At 44.3% G+C, this 18,728-nt stretch overlaps 1 protein-coding gene across 12 annotated transcripts in view; it reads left to right on the top strand.

Moving 5' to 3' along the window:
• RERE (arginine-glutamic acid dipeptide repeats) overlaps positions 1-18,728 on the top strand; it is a 345,593-nt gene that overhangs the window by 172,692 nt on the left and 154,173 nt on the right. For all 12 annotated transcript variants that reach the window (XM_053400835.1, XM_053400844.1, XM_053400843.1 and 9 more), the window contains 2 exons: positions 14,070-14,175; positions 15,187-15,283. In XM_053400835.1, the coding sequence (XP_053256810.1) occupies positions 14,070-14,175; positions 15,187-15,283 (203 nt within the window). The remainder of the gene's footprint in view (positions 1-14,069; positions 14,176-15,186; positions 15,284-18,728) is intronic.

The raw sequence follows: 18,728 nt of genomic DNA, 5'->3' as shown, positions 1-18,728 counted from the left end.
CATCAACTTTCAAATTTGCAGGACTGTCCATTAATCCACATTTCCATCCATCTCTTCTGAATGGTCAACATGACATTGCTTGAGGTATTTCTCTTTTGAGAGCCAAAATGGTGTAGTGATTAATGGATTGGATGTAGACCGGAGTGACCAGGGTTCCAACCCCACCCAGTAAGAAAGCAGTACCTGACTCACTGGGTTGCAATGATAAAAAAATTGTATGGGGTGATCATGTGTGCCGATCATGTGTGCCACACTGAGTTCCTTGAAAGGAAAGATCAGATAAAAATTGTACCTAATGCTGTGCTGAACATACAAAGTACTGTGCAGAATATACAAAGCAAACTGAAGATGTAGATAGAGAAACATGCTCATCATCTCAATTAAGGTAATGAAATCTAATTAAAGATAGCCAGAATGTGTGTATACAGAACAATTCTGATAGCTGGAACACTGAACATGCAAATAATTCATAACAGGAATGTTTGCTTGAATAGTCAACAGTTGCTAGGGCAATAGTGCATATGGTATGCAATTGCAGTACATGATCAAATGAGAGCCAGTGACCAGGGTCTAGACAGCTGAGCCACTAATTCTATGTGCCCCAAACGGGTTTTGGGTTTGTGCCTCTCTGCTTCAAGATGCAGTGATAGCAATGGGCTTAGGTGACTTTGAAAGGGGATCAGGCGGGTTTTACCGAAGACAGGTCTATCCACAAGTATGAGCTTTGCTAGTTAAAGAGTCTTCCGCAGTGGCATTCCTCTGAATATTGGTTGGTGCTGGTAGTGGCAGAGCAGTAGTAGGTAATTTTTATCTCCATCACGCCCATCCTGTGGCCTTTGCAGAAGTATCTGATTTGCCACTGTTTGCAAACAGTCTGCGTGAGCCTTTTTGCTTTATCTAGCAGGGCTTGTCTTGGGTTACTCAAGCAGCAGATCCCTTGTATTATGTGGCAAACCACTTTTCACTCTGCAGGGGGCTTTTAGAAGCTGTGTGTGCGTGCAAGTGTTTATGTACAGTTACCCACCCACCCACAATCTTTTATTTAAAAATGACAAAAGATCTGCTTTATGTTATGGAGCTTATGAAAAAGTTCCAACTAGAAGGAATTTCGCTGAATGGGAAAACCTGATGATGTGAAAATGTTGACACCCTTTCGCATTCACGCAGTGTTTGGGATGACAATCCCTTGAATGCTGGCAAAGTGAGGAGGTGCTATCACGTCCCTCAAATAACTCAGCAAGAGGGAATGGATTTGTGCAGAATCCCTACCCCATCCCCAAGTTTCCTGCCCTTGGTGTGACGCTCCTGCTTGGTCCTGCTTGCCGTGGGATGCCAACGTGGCAAGTCTGACCCCACCCGACCCCACTTTTGTTTCTGTTTTAGCTGAAAGTACAAGAGAATTGCCGTTGATTGTGTTGGTTGGTTGGTTGTCTCCTGGTGTTGTGGTTTGTCACAACCACATCCTGCTGAACTGTCTCAGTTTCCTCTCGCCACCATGAACTACTTTAAACTATATTTTTAACCACTTTTTAGAAAAGCAGTTTGGTCCTATGCAGTTCGGTGTTTTTAGTGATTTAGCCTTTTCAACCCCTATCAGTACTCTGCTGTTAAAAGGCCATTTTTCTTGGTGAGCTTCTGGGGGATCTTTGTCCCTCCTCTTGATATTTGCAAAGGTGAGGAATCTATTGGAGCTGCCTGTTCCGGCTTCAAAGCTTGTTTTTAATGTTAGCAATAGATGCTGCAGCTGGTGCTGCTCAGCAATTAGATGCGAACTCAGTGCCAGAAACGGCATTTTAGTGGCACATGCCAGGAGCCCTCTGGAAGGGCGTCTTCGCTTGGGCCTCACCTTCCTCCAGGTTTAAAGTCTCAGGAACCGTAATGGAATTTAATTGCCGGGGCACTTATTCGATGCTTAGTTAAACGCATTCACAGTACCCGTTAGTTGTTTAGGTAACTGTTTTGGTTATTGTGCTTGACACTGAGTGTGTTTGATTTACAGCGTCCTCTGTGCCCTGCGCAGCAATAGAAATGCTAATCAGGCAAAGTGCGGAAGGAGGAGGGTTGTGCTATCAATACTCCCTTCAGCAGCCCTGCTGCCAATTTGCTTTGGTGGGAGAGCCCTAATCTGTAATCAGAGTAGAGTGGAGCAGGAAAGAGGTTGAGTGTGGAGAAGAAAAGCTGGGATCAGAAGTGTTTATGGCCTTCTTTTGAATTGTTCTAATAAGAATCATCCCTTTCGTATTGTGTCAACACTTCCTTGCCTTCCTAAGCAACCAGGAGGTTCCAGGTCAGCTGCTGCTGGGTCAGTTTCCTTGCAAATAAAGAAAGGGAGCACTTCAATCCTTGGGTGTATGTTGTGATACCTATTTGTTCATAAATATATAGGTTGAGCTGGGAAGAGAGCAGGCAAGCGACCAGATGCAGTTCTTTGTCTTTTCATGCAGTGTCACAGTCGCCCCCCTCGCCTCCAAGGCAGTCGCATGACCTTGGAGCCTCCTCCTTCAAGTCCCTTTCACCCAACCGAACTGCAAAACTCAGACCTCTTTCTTCCTTGGCTACATCCCAACTACCAAGCTGCTTCTCTCTGCCCCCAACCAAGTTGTTCAGTAGTGAGTCGCCACCAGGCCTCAAAAGTCACTGTGGCTCATTTCAGTGAGTGTATTCTATCCATCAGTGCCTGTTGAGGAAACTCCTGTAGAGATTTGTTAAGAGGGAAGGCAGAATCTGTGCAGTCTTGTGGCCTTTAGATTTTTACACTTGGAAAGACTACAGGATTTGAGAGGAAGAGAGATGATGGGGGCCATGTTCTCATAACGTCTGTTCCTCTAAGTGGAACAACACTGTAGAACACCCTGGCTTGGTTCAGATGTCAAGCTAAACCATAGTTAAAATTACACTGTGTTTTAACCCACTGCTCAGACTACCCCTGAGCTCCTGCTCCAATCCTACCTTTGGCAGGCCCAGGAGGAAACAGTCTAGAGGCTGGCTTCACGTTATGTGATAACTAGAGCTTGTGTTTTGTTTGGACAGAAACATGTAACATGTAGCCAGCCTCTGGTCTGTTTCCTTCCTGGTTGCCTAAAGGAAGGAGCAGAGCATGCTAATGCATGTTGTTTGTTCACATTAAAACCATAGTTTAATTTAAAACTGGTTTAATGTGACATCTGAACTAGGCCCTCCTGTGTACATATGTGTGTGTATGCTTATTCTTATTATTCTGTTATATGGATTCACTTTTACATCCATCTAATGGCAGCTAAATAGCTCAGTTTGTTAGAGCATGGTGTTACTAATGCCAAGCCTGCAGGTTCAATCTCTGTACGGGACAGCTATTGCAGGGGGGTAAGCTACATGATCCTCAGGGTTCCAACTCTACAATTCTATGAAAGCATAAAAACACCTGAAAAAGTAGAAAAACAGTTTCATTTTGTATTTTTTTTTGTACAAATGCGCTTTCCACCCAGTTGTTTCGGGAAAGGCCAGAGAGTGGGTGCCTGTCACTGAAAGAGTGGGCTTCTGATATTTTAGGGACTTTGAGAAACTGCCGAAGAACACAGTGACCTACTCGGTCTGTAAGAGATAAGGCAGCATCTCAAGTAACCCAGTACTGAGGTGTATAGGGCCTTTTAAGTTAGTATCAGAACCTTGAATGTGGCGCAGTAGCAGGTTTGCATCCAGCACAAATTCCTCAAACAAGGTGGGCTGTATCCAATGCCACTCCTTCTAAGAACAGACCTATTAAAATTAACAGACCTAAGTTAGGCACATCCATTAATTTAAAAGAGCCTATCCAGAGTAGGATTAGCCTACAGCCTGATGCCTTGCTTATTGATGAAGGAACACAGGTAATAGCCTTAATCTGGGTCAGTTTGTTAGTCCATGTTGTTCAGTACCGTCTACACTGTCTGGCAGCAGCCTTGCCTAGAGTTGCCATTAATTGAACCTTGGATTGTCTGCAAACTTGAGCTCTGCTGCTTAGCTGCAGTCCTTTGCCCTTTAGGTTGTAAGGGGCTTCCTGCCACCCGCAACCGCACCATCTCACTTCTTGATAAACCTTTACTCTGTATGGTTTGTTCCTCTGGAGCACTTGGCTCAGAGCATGGGAAGCGACAAGTTGCTAGGAACCCTCCTGGAGGCTTGTTGCTGCTGGTTGAGTAATGATCTGGCAGGTGGGCTTTTGCTATTGCAAACCCCTTTTCCTCACTGCAGGTGGGTGAGCAGGGTTGGCTTTGCCTTCCAGTTTTGATCCTGTTGGGCTGGATGATCTGGTGCAGGGATTTCTTTCTGTGTATGTGTGTCTACAGTAAACAAAGTATGTTTACATAAGCATACGTTTTGCAAGTGCCAGTGCCTGAAATGCCAGGTGGCCGGGAAACTGTTTCTCTGGAGTTTCTCTTTAATTGTGCATGAAGAGTGAATTATGAAGTTTAGCAGTGAAACTTAAAGGAGTTTAAAGCAAATGGAAAGGAGCATCTGAAGGAGCGTCTCCACCCCCATCGTTCAGCCCGGACACTGAGGTCCAGTGCCAAGGGCCTTCTGGCGGTTCCCTCGCTGCGAGAAGTCAAGTTACAGGGAACCAGGCAGAGGGCCTTCTCGGTGGTGGCAACTGCCCTGTGGAATGCCCTCCCAGCAGATGTCAAAGAGAGAAACAACTACCAAACTTTTAGGAGACATCTGAAGGCAGCCCTGTTTAGGGAAGCTTTTAATGTTAAATGGACTATTGTATATTAATATTTTGTTGGAAGTCACTCAGAGTGGCTGGGGAAACCCAGCCAGAAGGGCGGGGTATAAATAATAAATTGTTGTTGTTGTTGTTGTTGTTAGTAGTAGTAGTATTATTATTATGGCATGTGTATATGCATATGTGTGTGCATATATATATATATGTATATATTGAAGGGGAGAAAGTTTTTCTCTCATCATACTAGAACTGGGGTGGGTGGGTGTTGGGCATCATCCAGTTCAACTGTTGGTCAAAGGATTCCTAACAGACAAAGGCAGGGGTCAGCAAACCTTTTCATCATGGGGCTGGTCCACTGTCCCTCAGACCTTGTGGGGGGCCAGACTATATTTTGGGGGGGGGGGAAATGAATGAATTTAGCATGCAAAGCAGATGCTCTTGCCATTGAACTACCCTTTCCAACAGGGATCATTCATTTATGTCAAGGATATATTCTCATTTCTGTGTCACAGTTTGGGAACTACTGGTCTGCACTGAGAGGAGCAGTGGTCTAGCACCAAAACAAAGATGTGTAAGACTGAAATATGGTTTAAGGAACACAATCTGTGCCCCTTACCCTTGTAGCATGCCACCTATAAGCAAAAAAGAGAAGCTGCTAGCAATGAATGCTTCTGCTTGGCTTATCTGACATCAGGTGTTACAGAGCGAAATTCAAAGAACATAAAGAAAGAAACAGAGCGGAAAGATGCCTCAGTGGGATTAATTGAGAGATAGTAAGCAGTGGCCTGTGACCTTTTGTGAAATGGTTTATGATAGTGTTTATTATTTTTTTCTGTGAGCGCGCGTACACACACACACACACACACACACACACACTTTCCCATGATGAAGGTAAAATACTTTCTTTGCAATATAAAAATAACAGTGCACTTTAGAAAGAAGTATATATCCCCACCCCATTTCTCAGAGCACAGAGGTGTTCTGAATTTTCAGTTCAGCGAAGCCGAAAAGGAACATATAGGGAAATAAATTGCTCTTGTTTTAAGCAAACTGGAAGACTGCTTCTGTTTGCTTTTGGCACCGCGCCTTCTGCCTTTGCAGGTCTGAGCTTTGTTGCATGCAACATTGTGTGGCTCTGAATTCATTTCTAAAAACATTTCTGTTTCTGAAAACAGCCCCTGTATAGCCCCCCCCCCCAATCCTTCCATGCACAGTCAAATATCTGGCAGTTTAGAGTTGACTGTACCCGTTTAGTGTCTTTACTCTCTGTCTTACCAGATTGTCCCAGAGTGAGCCGGGGATAGCTGGTGGTAAGAAGATAACTTTATCCTTTCCTGTGTATTGAATAAACATATTATTTCAAAATTGTTTTGAAATAGTGCTCTAAGATGCTTTGTTAGCTTTTCCAAAAAAGCAGTCTTCTACAGTCTACCCCACTAGGCCTCCAGAGTTAATTTAGTGGCTGTTTTCCAATATTATCTTAATAGATTTCTAGCTGCAGACATGAAAAGGATTAGTAGGCTCTTAAACAGTAAATTTTTACAGCCATCTATAAACAGATTTGGTAGTGGCTCTGAATTCTTACCTTAGGACGGGGACTCTTGTTCAGTGGAGGCTGGTTCATTAGAGCAAATGAGTCACTGCCCTACCAGCCTCATTCTGCCCTTAGCTTGGCCTCCCCCCCTTCCTGACTTCTTACTTACAATTACTGTAGTCTAATCAATGGGTAGCTCTGGCTATCAGCTTCCTCCTCCTCTTAATTCTTTTGTGTTGCTTCTGAGGAAATAAACAAGGAGTGGGATGGTGTCAAAATGGAATGAGTCGGTTTTGCCAGTCATTGGCTCTGGCGCCACCTGCTGTTGGCCTCCCTGTTTTCCAACCCACCAGTCCCAATAGGCGCCAGCTACCACTATCTTACATTGATGCCTCTTTCTAATGCTTCCTGTGTAAAACTTAAAAAAACCCACACAAAATGTAAAATAAACAAAACTACTTCTTCCAACACTAGGTTTTTGGGCATAGGATGTCTTCTTGATGAGGTATCTTTCGAAAGGAGCAGCACCTAGAGGTCTCATTTTGATCTGGCTCCTTCTTTACTGTCACAGCATATAGCTTCTTCTCATCTGGGTTCCTTGCGACGGCCAAGGTTATCCTTGACCCATTCCTGAGTAGAAATGTCAAGGCCTGGAGGAAAAACCGGAGATATTCAGGAAGATACAGGTTGCTTCCCCACCCCTATTGTAAAAATAAAATTGGAGAAAATCTTTCTCCCCCTCTAAGCTGAGCCTTGCCTTTCTGTCTTCTCCAGTGGTGAGTTGCTTGTCCTTCAAATTCTAACAAGTTGAGCGCTTCCCCACCCCCACGCTGGGTCTCCAGATTGTTTACTTTGCCAGCATGTATAAATTAGCACTAGCTTAAAACCTTAAGATTGATTCTGAGATTTCACCTGTTTTATTCCAGCTGTCGACCGGAGAATCACAGTTGCACACATAAAAAATGGGACACTCCACATACACAGTGCAAAAATACTGGACTTGTGGAAGGCAAAGAGAACACTTTCCTTACATTTGAAAGAATTGACAAACGGGGCTGTGAGTTAATTTCCAGGTTCACGAGTTGTTTGGAACAACACAAGCCACTACCCAGCTTTGTCATTCAGCTTGCAGGGGATGGGAGGCGTGAAAGATTTTTCTTTCTGCACTGTAAAGAATAACAAATGTGAAAAGCAAGACATTTTTGGCATATGTATGTTGCAGGGGGTGAGGAGGGGGGAATCCTATATTGTTGTGTCAATAAATTATTCTTTCTCCTGCATAGATCACAGAAATGGGACTTTTCTGTACTGGAAGGCACAGTATTGGATACCCCGAGCTGCTTATTCCCTGGCTCAGCTCACACTCCGCTGAATACACTGATCGATTATCCGCGGCTTAACCAAGCCTTCTCATTTCCTGCCTTCCATTACTGCGCTCAATCAAGCTGGCGGTTCTTTGAGGGCTGGCTTGTGCACAGAGATAAGCCATCGTGGCCTGTTTCTATTAGAAAAGCTCTTGTAGATGGAACAGTCATTAGATAACACTAACAGGTTTAAAGGTTGCAGTCTTTGTGTTGGTTTAGGTTAAGAGGACAGGAGCCGAAAGAGGTAGCTTGGCTGCCTTTGAGAGTTGTTCTGTTGGAGGTGCTGCACAGAGCATGTCACACTGACATGCGCAGGGAAATTTAGAGTTCTGGGGTGCAGTAAGAGTCCATGCTTTCTAGCAGGAATCTGGGGGAGGGATGATTGCTACACCTGCTCCCATGGGAGCACCCTACCCCACCCCTCTGGCTTTAAGATAAGTCATCAAGGCTTTGCTCCAGATGCCATCTTTTTTTTTTATGAAGTGTGATTCAGTCTCCCAACAGGAGCTAAGGCCCATTGGTTGTGGCCAGGTCCATATCTCAGTGTTTCAGCCCCTTCCTTTGCATGTAAAAGGTCCCACTTCAACCCCTGGCATCTCCAGTTCAAAGGCTCAAGTACCTGATGATCAGAAGGACCCTCAGCCCAAGAACCACCAGCTAGCCAGTCCAAGTAGTCCAGAAGTCAAAGCAAGTATTAAGGCAACTTCCTTTGTTCCTGTGCTGGGGAGCTGTACAATGCAGCAAGTTTGGGCTTTGACTCTTCAATTGTTGCTGAACTACAGTTCCCATCACACCAGACTATTGGCCGTGCTTGCTGGGGGTGATGGGATTTGCAGATTAGCAATATCGGGAGGACCAAAGGTTCCTCACACCTTTTGTGTGTGGAAGCTGGTGGCCATCTTCTCTGACTTCCATAGCCCCATGGAAGCCCACTTGCTGGAGTAAGAAAGAGCTACAGATGGCAGTCTCTGGTTCCACATACAACAGCATTGATGGGGTGAAATGAAGCCATCGTCCCCCTTTTCAGCAACCAGTGGCATCTGGGAAATCTTTTTGATGTGTGTGGTGGGGGGAAGTAGGGGGAGAGTTGCCTTGCAGTGAGATTGGAGTCCATCACCTTCTTATTTATTTATTTGCAGTATTTACAGCCTGCTCTTCATTGAATATTTTCAATTCCTGAGTGGGGAACAAAAACAGGGAAAACTATAATATACAAAAAAAGAAAGAAAGAAAGACAGAATCCTATAAGCAGGCCCAGTAAGCCACAACATTAACAATTCTCTTACAGTATAAGAGAGAATAGCAATATTGTAAAACATAACATAGTGTAAGATGCCGGTATTTTTAGTAAGAGAGAGAGAGAGAGAGAGAGAGAGAGAGAGATACTGTTGCTGTGCTAGAGGAACATTCTCAGCCTGATTTCCATGGTTAAGCCTTTTAAATTAATTGGACACAAAAGAAGCAATCACCAGGACATGATACCTTAAAGGGGCGCTGTGATTTGCAAGAGAAATGCTTCTCTGATATCAGCCGAGAGCAGATTGTGGCAAATTTAGCGCGTCAGCACATTTTTCAGTTGCATCATCTGTCGGGGGATTTAAATGTAACTGGTTATTTTGCGCTTCTGTTGTAAACAGCAAAGGAGGTTTTCATGTGCTGCCTTTCTAAGTGTGGGTGTAAAAAAATAAAATAAAACACAAAAGCACAACCTCCTGCCATGTTGGCGCAGAGGATGATGTAAAGCGCCAAAGGCAGCGAGTCAGCACAGTGGAACAAACGCTGACCCCTCTGTTTTTGGAGGCTTGGGGTCTATAAATTTGAAGCCGCTATAAATGGTAGATTGTTAGGTCAAACGCTTTCCCTCCGTGCTTGTTCTGCAGAGAGGCTGGGTTCGAACATCCTGCAGAATGAAATGTTGGAGGAAACGGAACTACTTTGCTTGTTTTTGTTGTTGTTTTTGTTGTTGTTGCACAGGTTGTCACAGCCAGGCAAACTCAGCCTAGCACTTCCTGTAACTTTGAGAGGTCCCTCTCTTCCACTTACCCTGTTTGTTTTTCAAGGAGAGGAGCCCTGATGAAGCCATAATGGGCTATATGTCCCCCAAAGTGACCTCTAAATAATGTTTATTTTTTTTAAAAAATCACATCAAATTAGTTTCTAAAGCTGTCAGAGCAGTGTTTCCCCTTGATAATACACAGTAAGGAAGAAAAGTTAATAGGGGAGACAAGTCAGTATTTAAGGCAGCGCAAGTGCTGTGATTCAACAGCAGTGTGGAAAAGGCACAGGATATTATTAAGGGATACAGAATGCAGATTCCTGAAAATCCTGGCTTTCATTTTGAAAAGAAAAAGTCCCTTCCTAGGCCTTATGGCTTCAAAAAGATGCTTGAAAGTGTGTGAGTGTGATGCCTTCTGTAATCTCCAGAAAGCAGAGAGGATGCTAAGTAAGACAGTGTTCCTCATTTAAATTGCAGCTGTTTATGGTAATCATTTGTTCTTTCCCTGTATTTGGTACCCTAAAAATGTCCTAGTTCAGCTCACCATAGCTAAAGTGCGTGTCTTCAAATGACAGGTGGTGGTAGATTTTGGGGGTTGCAGTTTGTTCGTGTCTTTCCGCAACAGTACATTCTGTCACCCATCTTTCCATCTTGATACGGATGAGCTGAGATAAACGGAAAGCAGAAGCACAAGTTGCAGGCCCACTAAATGCAGAGGCTGGGATGCTACAAATGAACAAAAAGCCCCAGCAGAAGGAGAGCAAGCAGTGAGCCTGTGGGATAAAGCCCTGCAGGTAGATGAGCATCAGTAGGTATTGTCCAGGGCACACAGAGATTCAGCCGGCTCTGCCGCAGGCGCTCAGAGGGAAGCCAAATACTCTGGCTTCTGATTTGATAAAAGCACAGCCAAAATGAATATTGTGTGGGTTATACGTGCTTGAAAGAAAAGGGCACCCTCCTTCCCCTTCTCCCCAGGCTGTAGTTCCAATCATATTCCAGATCCCTGAACTCCAGCTGTTCCTGTCTTGATTCGGCTGCCAGCTTCTCTTTTGTTTCAGGTAATGATGTAAGGAAATGAGATGGGCACACTGAGAGGAGGCAGGTGGGCAAGCAGTCAGAACTGGGCCTTACATCAAACAGGGGTTTTGCTTGGAGAGGGGTAACAGCACTTTTCCTTTTTCATCTTCCCCAAAATTGCCAGCAAGGGCCCATGTGTTTTGAAATCTATTGTATTCATGTTCACAGATGTTTGCATACAAACATTGTAGGTAGAGATTCGCAAATACTGAAACTGCAACCCAGGGATATTGCTAGTGGATAACTTGTGGTTGTGGGGTCCCAGATATTTCATGCTGGACCCTGAATCACCTGCCCAGCCACCTCTTTTAATGTTTTCCTTTGTTTACAGCGGGTGTAGGGAATCTTTGGTTCTCCAGATGTTGCTGAATTACAACTCGCATGATTCCTGGCCGTGGGCTATGCTTGATAGAACTCATAGGAATTTTTGTTCAGCAACGTCTGGAGGGCCAAAAGTTCCTCATGTCTGGTTTACATAACTCCTGGGCATGTTGCAGAACATGGTGTCCCAGGCACCTGCCATCTTCGTTTCTTCAGTGACCTAAATTTTGGGTCTATAGATATAAATGAGCACACACAATTTTTGTATCATGGGCCTTTGTGGGTCTTGAGTCTGTGTGTGTTGTGGCAACATGAAAGTCTTTTTGACCAGCATTGTACCTATCTAGCTCAGTATTGTCTACACTGAATTTCAGATGGGGTCCTCTTCCCGCAGCTGTACTCAGAGATTCTGAGGGCCTTCTGCATACAAAGCCAGATGCTCTACCATTGTCCTGTGGCCCTTCTCACTTTAGGCTCTCTTGTAAGATCCAGTGTAGCGCAATAGCCTATTCTGGACAGGGTTGCACTCCCCCTGAAGGCACTGTTATGTAGTTTAAATGTTGTGCTGGTTATCACTAGAGGCCCAAGTGGCTTTGGTGGCAGGAGTACCCATGAGTTGGCAATTGCCAGGTCATACTATTAAAGTATTGCCGGCTGCCCTTGGTTGTAGATTGTGTTCAGGGTGCTTAAGTTTAAAGTGCTTAACAGCTTGGGCACCAAATATCTGCAAATAACTACTTGTCTCCTATACAGCTGCCTATGCCTTGGGATCTGCAGATGAGTCTCTGTGCAGAGGCTCTAGGAATGGCCTGAGGGTTGCATTCTGGGGGACTCAGGTTTGCAACTGAGCCTCAGTTTTCAAACATAATCTGTTCCGGAAGACCGTTCGACTTCCAAAATGTTCGAAAACCGAGCAGCAATGGGCGGTTGGCAAAATCCATTGAGAAAAAAAGAAAACCACGCAGTGGAAGCCATTCGACTTCTGAGGCACATTCAAAAATGGAAGCAATTACTTCCGGGTTTTCGGTGTTTAGCTTCCGAAACGTTCAGCTTCTGAGACGCTCGAAAACTGAGGTTCCACTGTACAGGGTTGCATTCGGTTGGCCATGCCCATTTATTTCAACTCCCAAGTTGGACTAAGATTGGAGGCAACCCTGAATTTGGGAACTTTCGGCATACAGAGCACATGCCCAGCCGCTGATTCAGCTGTGGCTGGTCCATTGGGGTGAAAGTGGCGCTGCCTCACCAACCTCAGTCTGCTTCCAGCCAGCCCTCATCTGCCTGTCTTCTTACTTACAAGGCTGCCTGTCAGTTTCCTTCTCCGGAGTCTCTGGTGTTTCCCTCCTCCAGCAGGGAGGAGGTGGGAGACAAAAAATAGAACTAGCTGCCCCCACCTGTCCTTGCCTCTGGCTCCACCTATCATCGGGCTCCCTGTCTTGCACCCCGCTCAAGCCACCACTGCACTGATCTGTAGTCCCTCCCACTTAATGTGATTATTGGTCCATCCACTCCCAGCCTATTTTCATTGACACTGGCTCTGCAGCCTGTCAGGCAAAGGTTTTCCCCAGCAGGGCTAGTTGACATCCTTTTAAACAGAGGGATTGAAGCCTTCTGCCTGCAGAGCAGGTGTTCTGCCACTGAGCTACAGTCCCTCCCAAGCGCTCTGCTTTGACTGCAGTTATCTTCATGTTTGCTTAAACCTTTGAAGTGCTGATTTATTTCTCAAGCTTGTGCAGCAAACGTTTTTTCCTTTTCTTTTTTTGCGGTTTGAACTGCTTTTAAAGGACAGGATACCAGGTACATGTGCTTCAGCCACGCTCTAGGAGTCTTACTTGACACAATGCTGCCACTGGCTGGATGTTTTGTGGTATTGCACATGGAGTTTTATCTAAGTCAGTGGTTCTCAAAATCAGCCCCCCCTCCAAAGGATCACTTGAAAATTGGCTAAGTGTCTTGGCAAACTACTTAATTATCTTTCTACCTGTTATACTAATTGTAACATGCTGTGTTAGAGGCTGTTTGATTTTTATTTCTTATATGCTGCATTTTACTAAATTTAAATTGAAACGGAATAAAATACAATAGAAGAAATAGAGGAAGCAATAAAAATACAATCAAAAATCTACACGAATATTTAAAGTGATGGATTTGCCATTACCTCTCTTCAACCACAAATCCAGAGAAATGCAACAGACTGCCTGAATGCAAGTTGCAGACCATTGTCCGCGGACAACAGTTTGGGAATCCCGATTAAGGCTTGAGCAACAAAAATGAATGTTACTTTTGTACACTGGGCAGTTTCTACGCGTAGACTCTATTGTCCATCTGGGGAGATTGCAAAGGGCAGCAGGAGGTTCCCCATCCCTACTTAACTTCTCTACGGTGCTTTATGTTTCCTTTTACATATTCTAGAGCAATAGAAAGGTGTGACTTAATTTGTTAAATCTCAGGATGCCCCAAGACACTCTTGATTTGGTTTGGTTTTGTAGGTGGGGAGTAGTCCTCAGTGTTAAGCCAATGAAGAATCTTAAGTGTAAAACTCTCCAAGATGATACTTGAAGCCAGTGATAGCAACAAGGCACCTCTGCACAGAACTAGAAAATGTCTGAAGTGAAATGGTTACTTGGTATTTTGATGCTGGCTTTTAAAACATTCATGCAGAAATATCTGAATTTGGAATGTTTTTCACATTCTTCCTTTGCATGACAAGGAAGTTATTTCCCAGGGCGAGAGTTCCTGGACCAAATGAAGCTTAAGTGAAGGTGCCAGCTGTGTAGGCAAGGTTAGGAAGCTGCTGCTTTTTTGGTACAAGCCCCTAATGTAATGTCAGGTGTGTGTACAAATGTTCCCTGCTTATGAGAGTAGTCTTCTGAAGCCTTGATTGTCTGAGAAGCCACTTTCCCCTTAAGTGGGGAGATGCTGTTTAGGCATCAATTCAAGCACCTTTTGACTTCTGATTTCTCTGTACTGATGGGGAAGACAACCTCATTTCCTCGCAACTTGTTTCTGCTCCTTTGCGCATCTGCTTAGGGAGTGTGTTGGCTGGCTAACCCAAAGCCCCTGCCCATAACTTTGTTCTTTGTTGCTCCTTTTCAGAGCAAACGGGACCACCTTCTCATGAACGTCAAATGGTACTACCGCCAGTCTGAAGTTCCAGATTCTGTGTACCAGCATTTAGTTCAGGACCGACATAACGAAAATGGTAAGCTGAGCTCCAGACGTGGTTAGCATCCCTTGCTGCCAGTGATGTTTCTTTTCTGTCTGTCTGTTCATTATAGCAGCATTCTGCCATTCCTTTGGAAAGCCCAGACCAGCTTATATTGGGCTTCTCAGACTGTCTTCCACATGGGCAGTGATCAGGTTGAGACCTACTTAGCTTTATCAATCTAGGAGAATCACTGTGCTTTCGGACCATTGTCTGAGACATGAGGAGGCAGGCAAGAGGAGACTCCTTGGGTTGAGACAGATGTCCTTATTGACTCCAAAAACTCTCCCTCTCCACTGCTGCCCTATTGCCTTCATGCTCTTTCTCACCACATGAGGGCTAGAAATGTGTACTTTCAGAAGAAAAGGAATTGCCAGTGTGGTGCCCTATGGCGCAATAGCACCCTTGAGGTTGTCTTCTGGTTTCCACAAAATCTCTAAGGTCTCTCTCTCTCTCTCTCTCTCTCTCTCTCTCTCTCTCCTCTCAGACCTTGGTCACCAGGAGGTGAGGGTGGCTATTTTCTTCTCAGTTAAGAGGTCAATGGAGATGAAAATGGAAATTGGAAGAATGACACTCGTTCCCATTTCCTCTTTCAGATCTATGGGCTTTTCAAGGCTCAGACTAATTCTGTTGGATCCGATTTCCCCACCAGATTCCTTGGAAGAGTGAAATATGCATGCATGTGGTTCTCCCTGCCCCCCAGTGTCTTGTGGGTGGAGGGGAGTAACCATCAGTGTACATAGCACTTGCTCAGAAATCCAGTTGTGCCTATGGGCCTAAAAGGGTGATCAACCTCTTTTTTGGGGGGATTCCTTTGCAGGTGGGGGATGCTGGGGAAATTCTTGACTTCTGAGCTATGCCCGCCCCCTAAAAATGTGTATTTTACATCTCAATATCTTTCCGTGTCTCTAAACTTCTGCTTTGGTTGCCTTTGCTCCTGGGAGTGAGTGGCTGATGTCGATATTTTTGAGGCATCACAGTTGAACTTGTGTGATTTTCTTTCCACAGATTCTGGGCGTGAGCTGGTTATTACCGACCCAGTGATCAAGAACAGAGAGCTTTTCATTTCGGACTATGTTGACACCTATCATGCTGCTGCCCTCAGGTAAGCTGTCAAGAGTCCATTGCGGAGAATACTTTGTAACAAGCTCTAGAAAGGCCAAGAATGTTAACCAGGAGAATGTTCTGAATCTCTTTCCATCTATTTTTTTAAAAAATGTTTTCATTGCGGATATTGCTAGCCTCCTGATGAAATCTTCCTCTCTCCCTCCCCCCCTTTGCCCACATCTAATAATTTTTGTTATCTATGGTAGTTTAGACAGTGACTTAAAGATTTTGCATTGGAGTGTGATTAACAGTGCAATCCTATCCAAGTAAGTCCTATTGAATTCAATTGAGCTTACGCCCTGGTAAGTGTGGTTCGGATTGCAGCCAAAGTGAATTGAACTTGGGTCTCACTGAAATAAATGGGTCAAGTTAGTCACGACTTCGTTACTATTGCAGTCAGTGATACCTGGTTACAGGTAGGAAGCCGTGTTGGTCTGCCGTAGTTGAAACAAAATAAAAAAAATCCATTCAGTAGCACTTTAGAGACCAACTAAGTTTGTTATTGGTATCAGTTTTTGTGTGCATGCACACTTCTTCAGATACCTGAAGTACCAGGTATCTGAAGAAGTGTGCATGCACACGAAAGCTCATACCAATAACAAACTTAGTTGGTCTCTAAGGTGCTACTGAGTGAGATCTGGGTCACTATTGACTTGATCTATTTATTTCAGTGGATTTAGCCCTCTAATTTTTGTTCTCTCTTCCCGTCACGTGTTCTTGCTTATGTCCTTTGGTTTTATTTGATTTTTTTGTTTGTTTGATTGTTTTGACTGTGTACTGCTTGGGTTGCATGGTGTTGAAAAACAAATTGCTATATTTGGATAGGCCCACAGCACTGGTTCCTCTTTGCTTTTCTGCATTCTACTGAGGTGTGAAGGGAAACTAAGAGAAGCTAGCTGTGCATCTGACATGTGCATAGGTCAGTTTTATGGATATTTGCCAACTTTATGTATCTGATCCTGCAAACCTTTTTCCCACATGCGTACATGCATCTTGATCATCTGTGTTGGGAATACTCACGTCTGACATAGTTGTTGAGAGTTACATGGAAAACTACGGCAATATCTTGGCCAATGCCAAAAGTGCACTTTCTTTATTTGCAGTATTTTTATTTGGAATTTGATTGTGTCCCATGCCCCAAGATTGATAGATGTGTGGGCCTGATCTGTATTATTGAGTCTTGTGGAGTAAACTTGGAAAGAAGCTAATGTGAAGGAATTGCAGGGCCAGAGTTTTGTTCCTTTTCTATGAGGAATGATCTTGCATAGGAGATTTCAAAACTTGAACAGCTCCTGACCTGGAAAAGAAGCCGGAGCCAAATTTATACCTGTCCATAGCAAAAGTGAAGGTTGCACTCGCTGCCATCTTTCTGAACTTCTGCCGTTTATCTTGCCTATTCTTTTTCTCTATCAGCCTCCTGCAACCAACTATGCAGCCTGAGTAACCCCCCAAAAAGTTTGAGACTTTTTTATTTTTTAAAAAGATGGTCTGTCTGGGCAAGTAGTCCTTGGGAGTATACTTGGAAATTCCCAAAGCAAGTATTGTATAAAACTGTGGGTCTAGAAAACTCACTTGTTTGGCGGTGATGATCATATTAAAGCACGATGTAGCAAAAGGTTTGTCATTTGCTCCAAGAGCCGTGAGGACTTGGAGCTCACTTTTTTTCAAGAGAGAGAAAGAGAAAGATGAGAGTTCCTTGGGCTTTCAACAATAGCCAGACAGCCACTCCGATGCTGCTGACCCATGCCTTGTGTGGTCTGTCTTTCCCTTCATCCCTGCCCTGGTCTCTCTTCCTTTCCCCCCTTTGTTGGTTTAACGAGTAAAGACCTAACCATTCATCTTTGGGGAATAAGTCAATGCTTGTGGTGAATTCAAATGAAAATGCTGTTGGCATCATGCATCTCATTTTCAGGCATGCAGGAAGAGCACATGGATATTGTCAAAACGTGAACTGAATGATCTCCCTGCTGATAATGCTCAGATGGTGTTTTAAGTAAAGCCATCTGGAGACATTTTCCCTGTTCAAAGCCACTTTGCTGAAGCTGCTTCCTTCAAGTCAAGTCAGCTGTAACCTCTGCTGTAGGGGAGGGAAGCAGACCTTTTGATTTGACTTATTACAGAGCTGTTGTTTTCTAAGATAAACCTGGCAAATTCCGCTCACTCGCTGTAATCTTCTCCAGAATACCAGAGTGCTTTTTATATCTCAAGGAAGCTGACTTTTTAGTCTGAAATTGGCATGCTGAGAGGAGAGCGCAAGCTAATGTGAGCTGAGCTGGATTGATGGTGCCGGGCTTGAAAATTTAATTGTCGGCTCATATGCTCAGGAAGGGGTTTGTATGTGTGTAATTTTCCCTGAGGATCTTTCACAGCAGTCCTCTTGTGTTGTCATTGGCTCTTATTCTTGCAAAGTTACAGGCAAGATTATCAGGAGGGTGATAACAGTGGGAGGAAAATCTTTTTAATTTATTTGCGCTGAGCGTTCTTCAAAGGTGATGATCTTCAGTCAACACCTGTGACCCTCCTCTGGGACATCTAACCACATCATCTGATTTTAGCCACATGGTGACTAGGGAAAGAGCATTTTGGTTTGTGGTGCCCTCCTCAGTCAGGCTCACCTGGTGCCAGCATGGTTGCCATATTGGTGCCAGGCCTTTTTATTTACTCTGGCATTTCAGCGTGTACAGTCATACCTCGGGTTACAGACGCTTCAGGTTACGCAATTTTGGGTTGCGCACTGCCCCAAACCTGGAAGTACCGGAACAGGTTACTTCTGGGTTTCGGCACTCGTACATGCGCTGAATCGCGACCCACACATGCACAGATGCGGCGCTGCGGGTTGCGAACACTGCGGGTTGCGACCCAAGGTTCCACTGTAATATAAGTTGTCTTGATGATGCTTTAATCCATTCTGCTGCATTTAATGGCTTTGTTTTAATAGTTGCTGCTTTTCTTTTATGGGTATTGCTGTTGGGGTTTGTGTATTTACTGTTGTTTGTTGTTTATGCTGCCTTGTGAATTTTAACTGAAAGTTAGCAGAAACATTTTCTAAATGAATGAATGCTGTAAGTAGAGATTTTACCTGCCTTTCTTTATTGAGAAATTTTGGGAGCCTCATTTTAAAAAAGAAAAGTCCTGTTGAATCTGAGGAAAGGTCCATGAATTCCAGTATCTTCTTTCCCACAATGGCCAGTGAGGTGCCTCCTGGGAAGCCCTCAAGCAGGGCATCTCCTGCTATTGCTCCCCAGTACCTGGCATTCAGTGTCACACCCCTCCTGAACTTGGAAGTATGCTTTTGCCATCATGGCTCATGGCTCCACTGAAATGAATGGAGACTCAATGTGGCCTTCCAGAGCAAAGCCCTATTGAAATGAATAGGTATTACACAGCTGCAGTACTCAGATGTGGCTGCACTCATTTGTCATAAGTACAGTTGCATGGTCAGT

Source organism: Podarcis raffonei, chromosome 8, assembly GCF_027172205.1.
Source record: "Podarcis raffonei isolate rPodRaf1 chromosome 8, rPodRaf1.pri, whole genome shotgun sequence".
NCBI classification, from domain to species: domain Eukaryota; kingdom Metazoa; phylum Chordata; class Lepidosauria; order Squamata; family Lacertidae; genus Podarcis; species Podarcis raffonei.
This window is presented reverse-complemented; position numbering and strand designations above follow the sequence as displayed.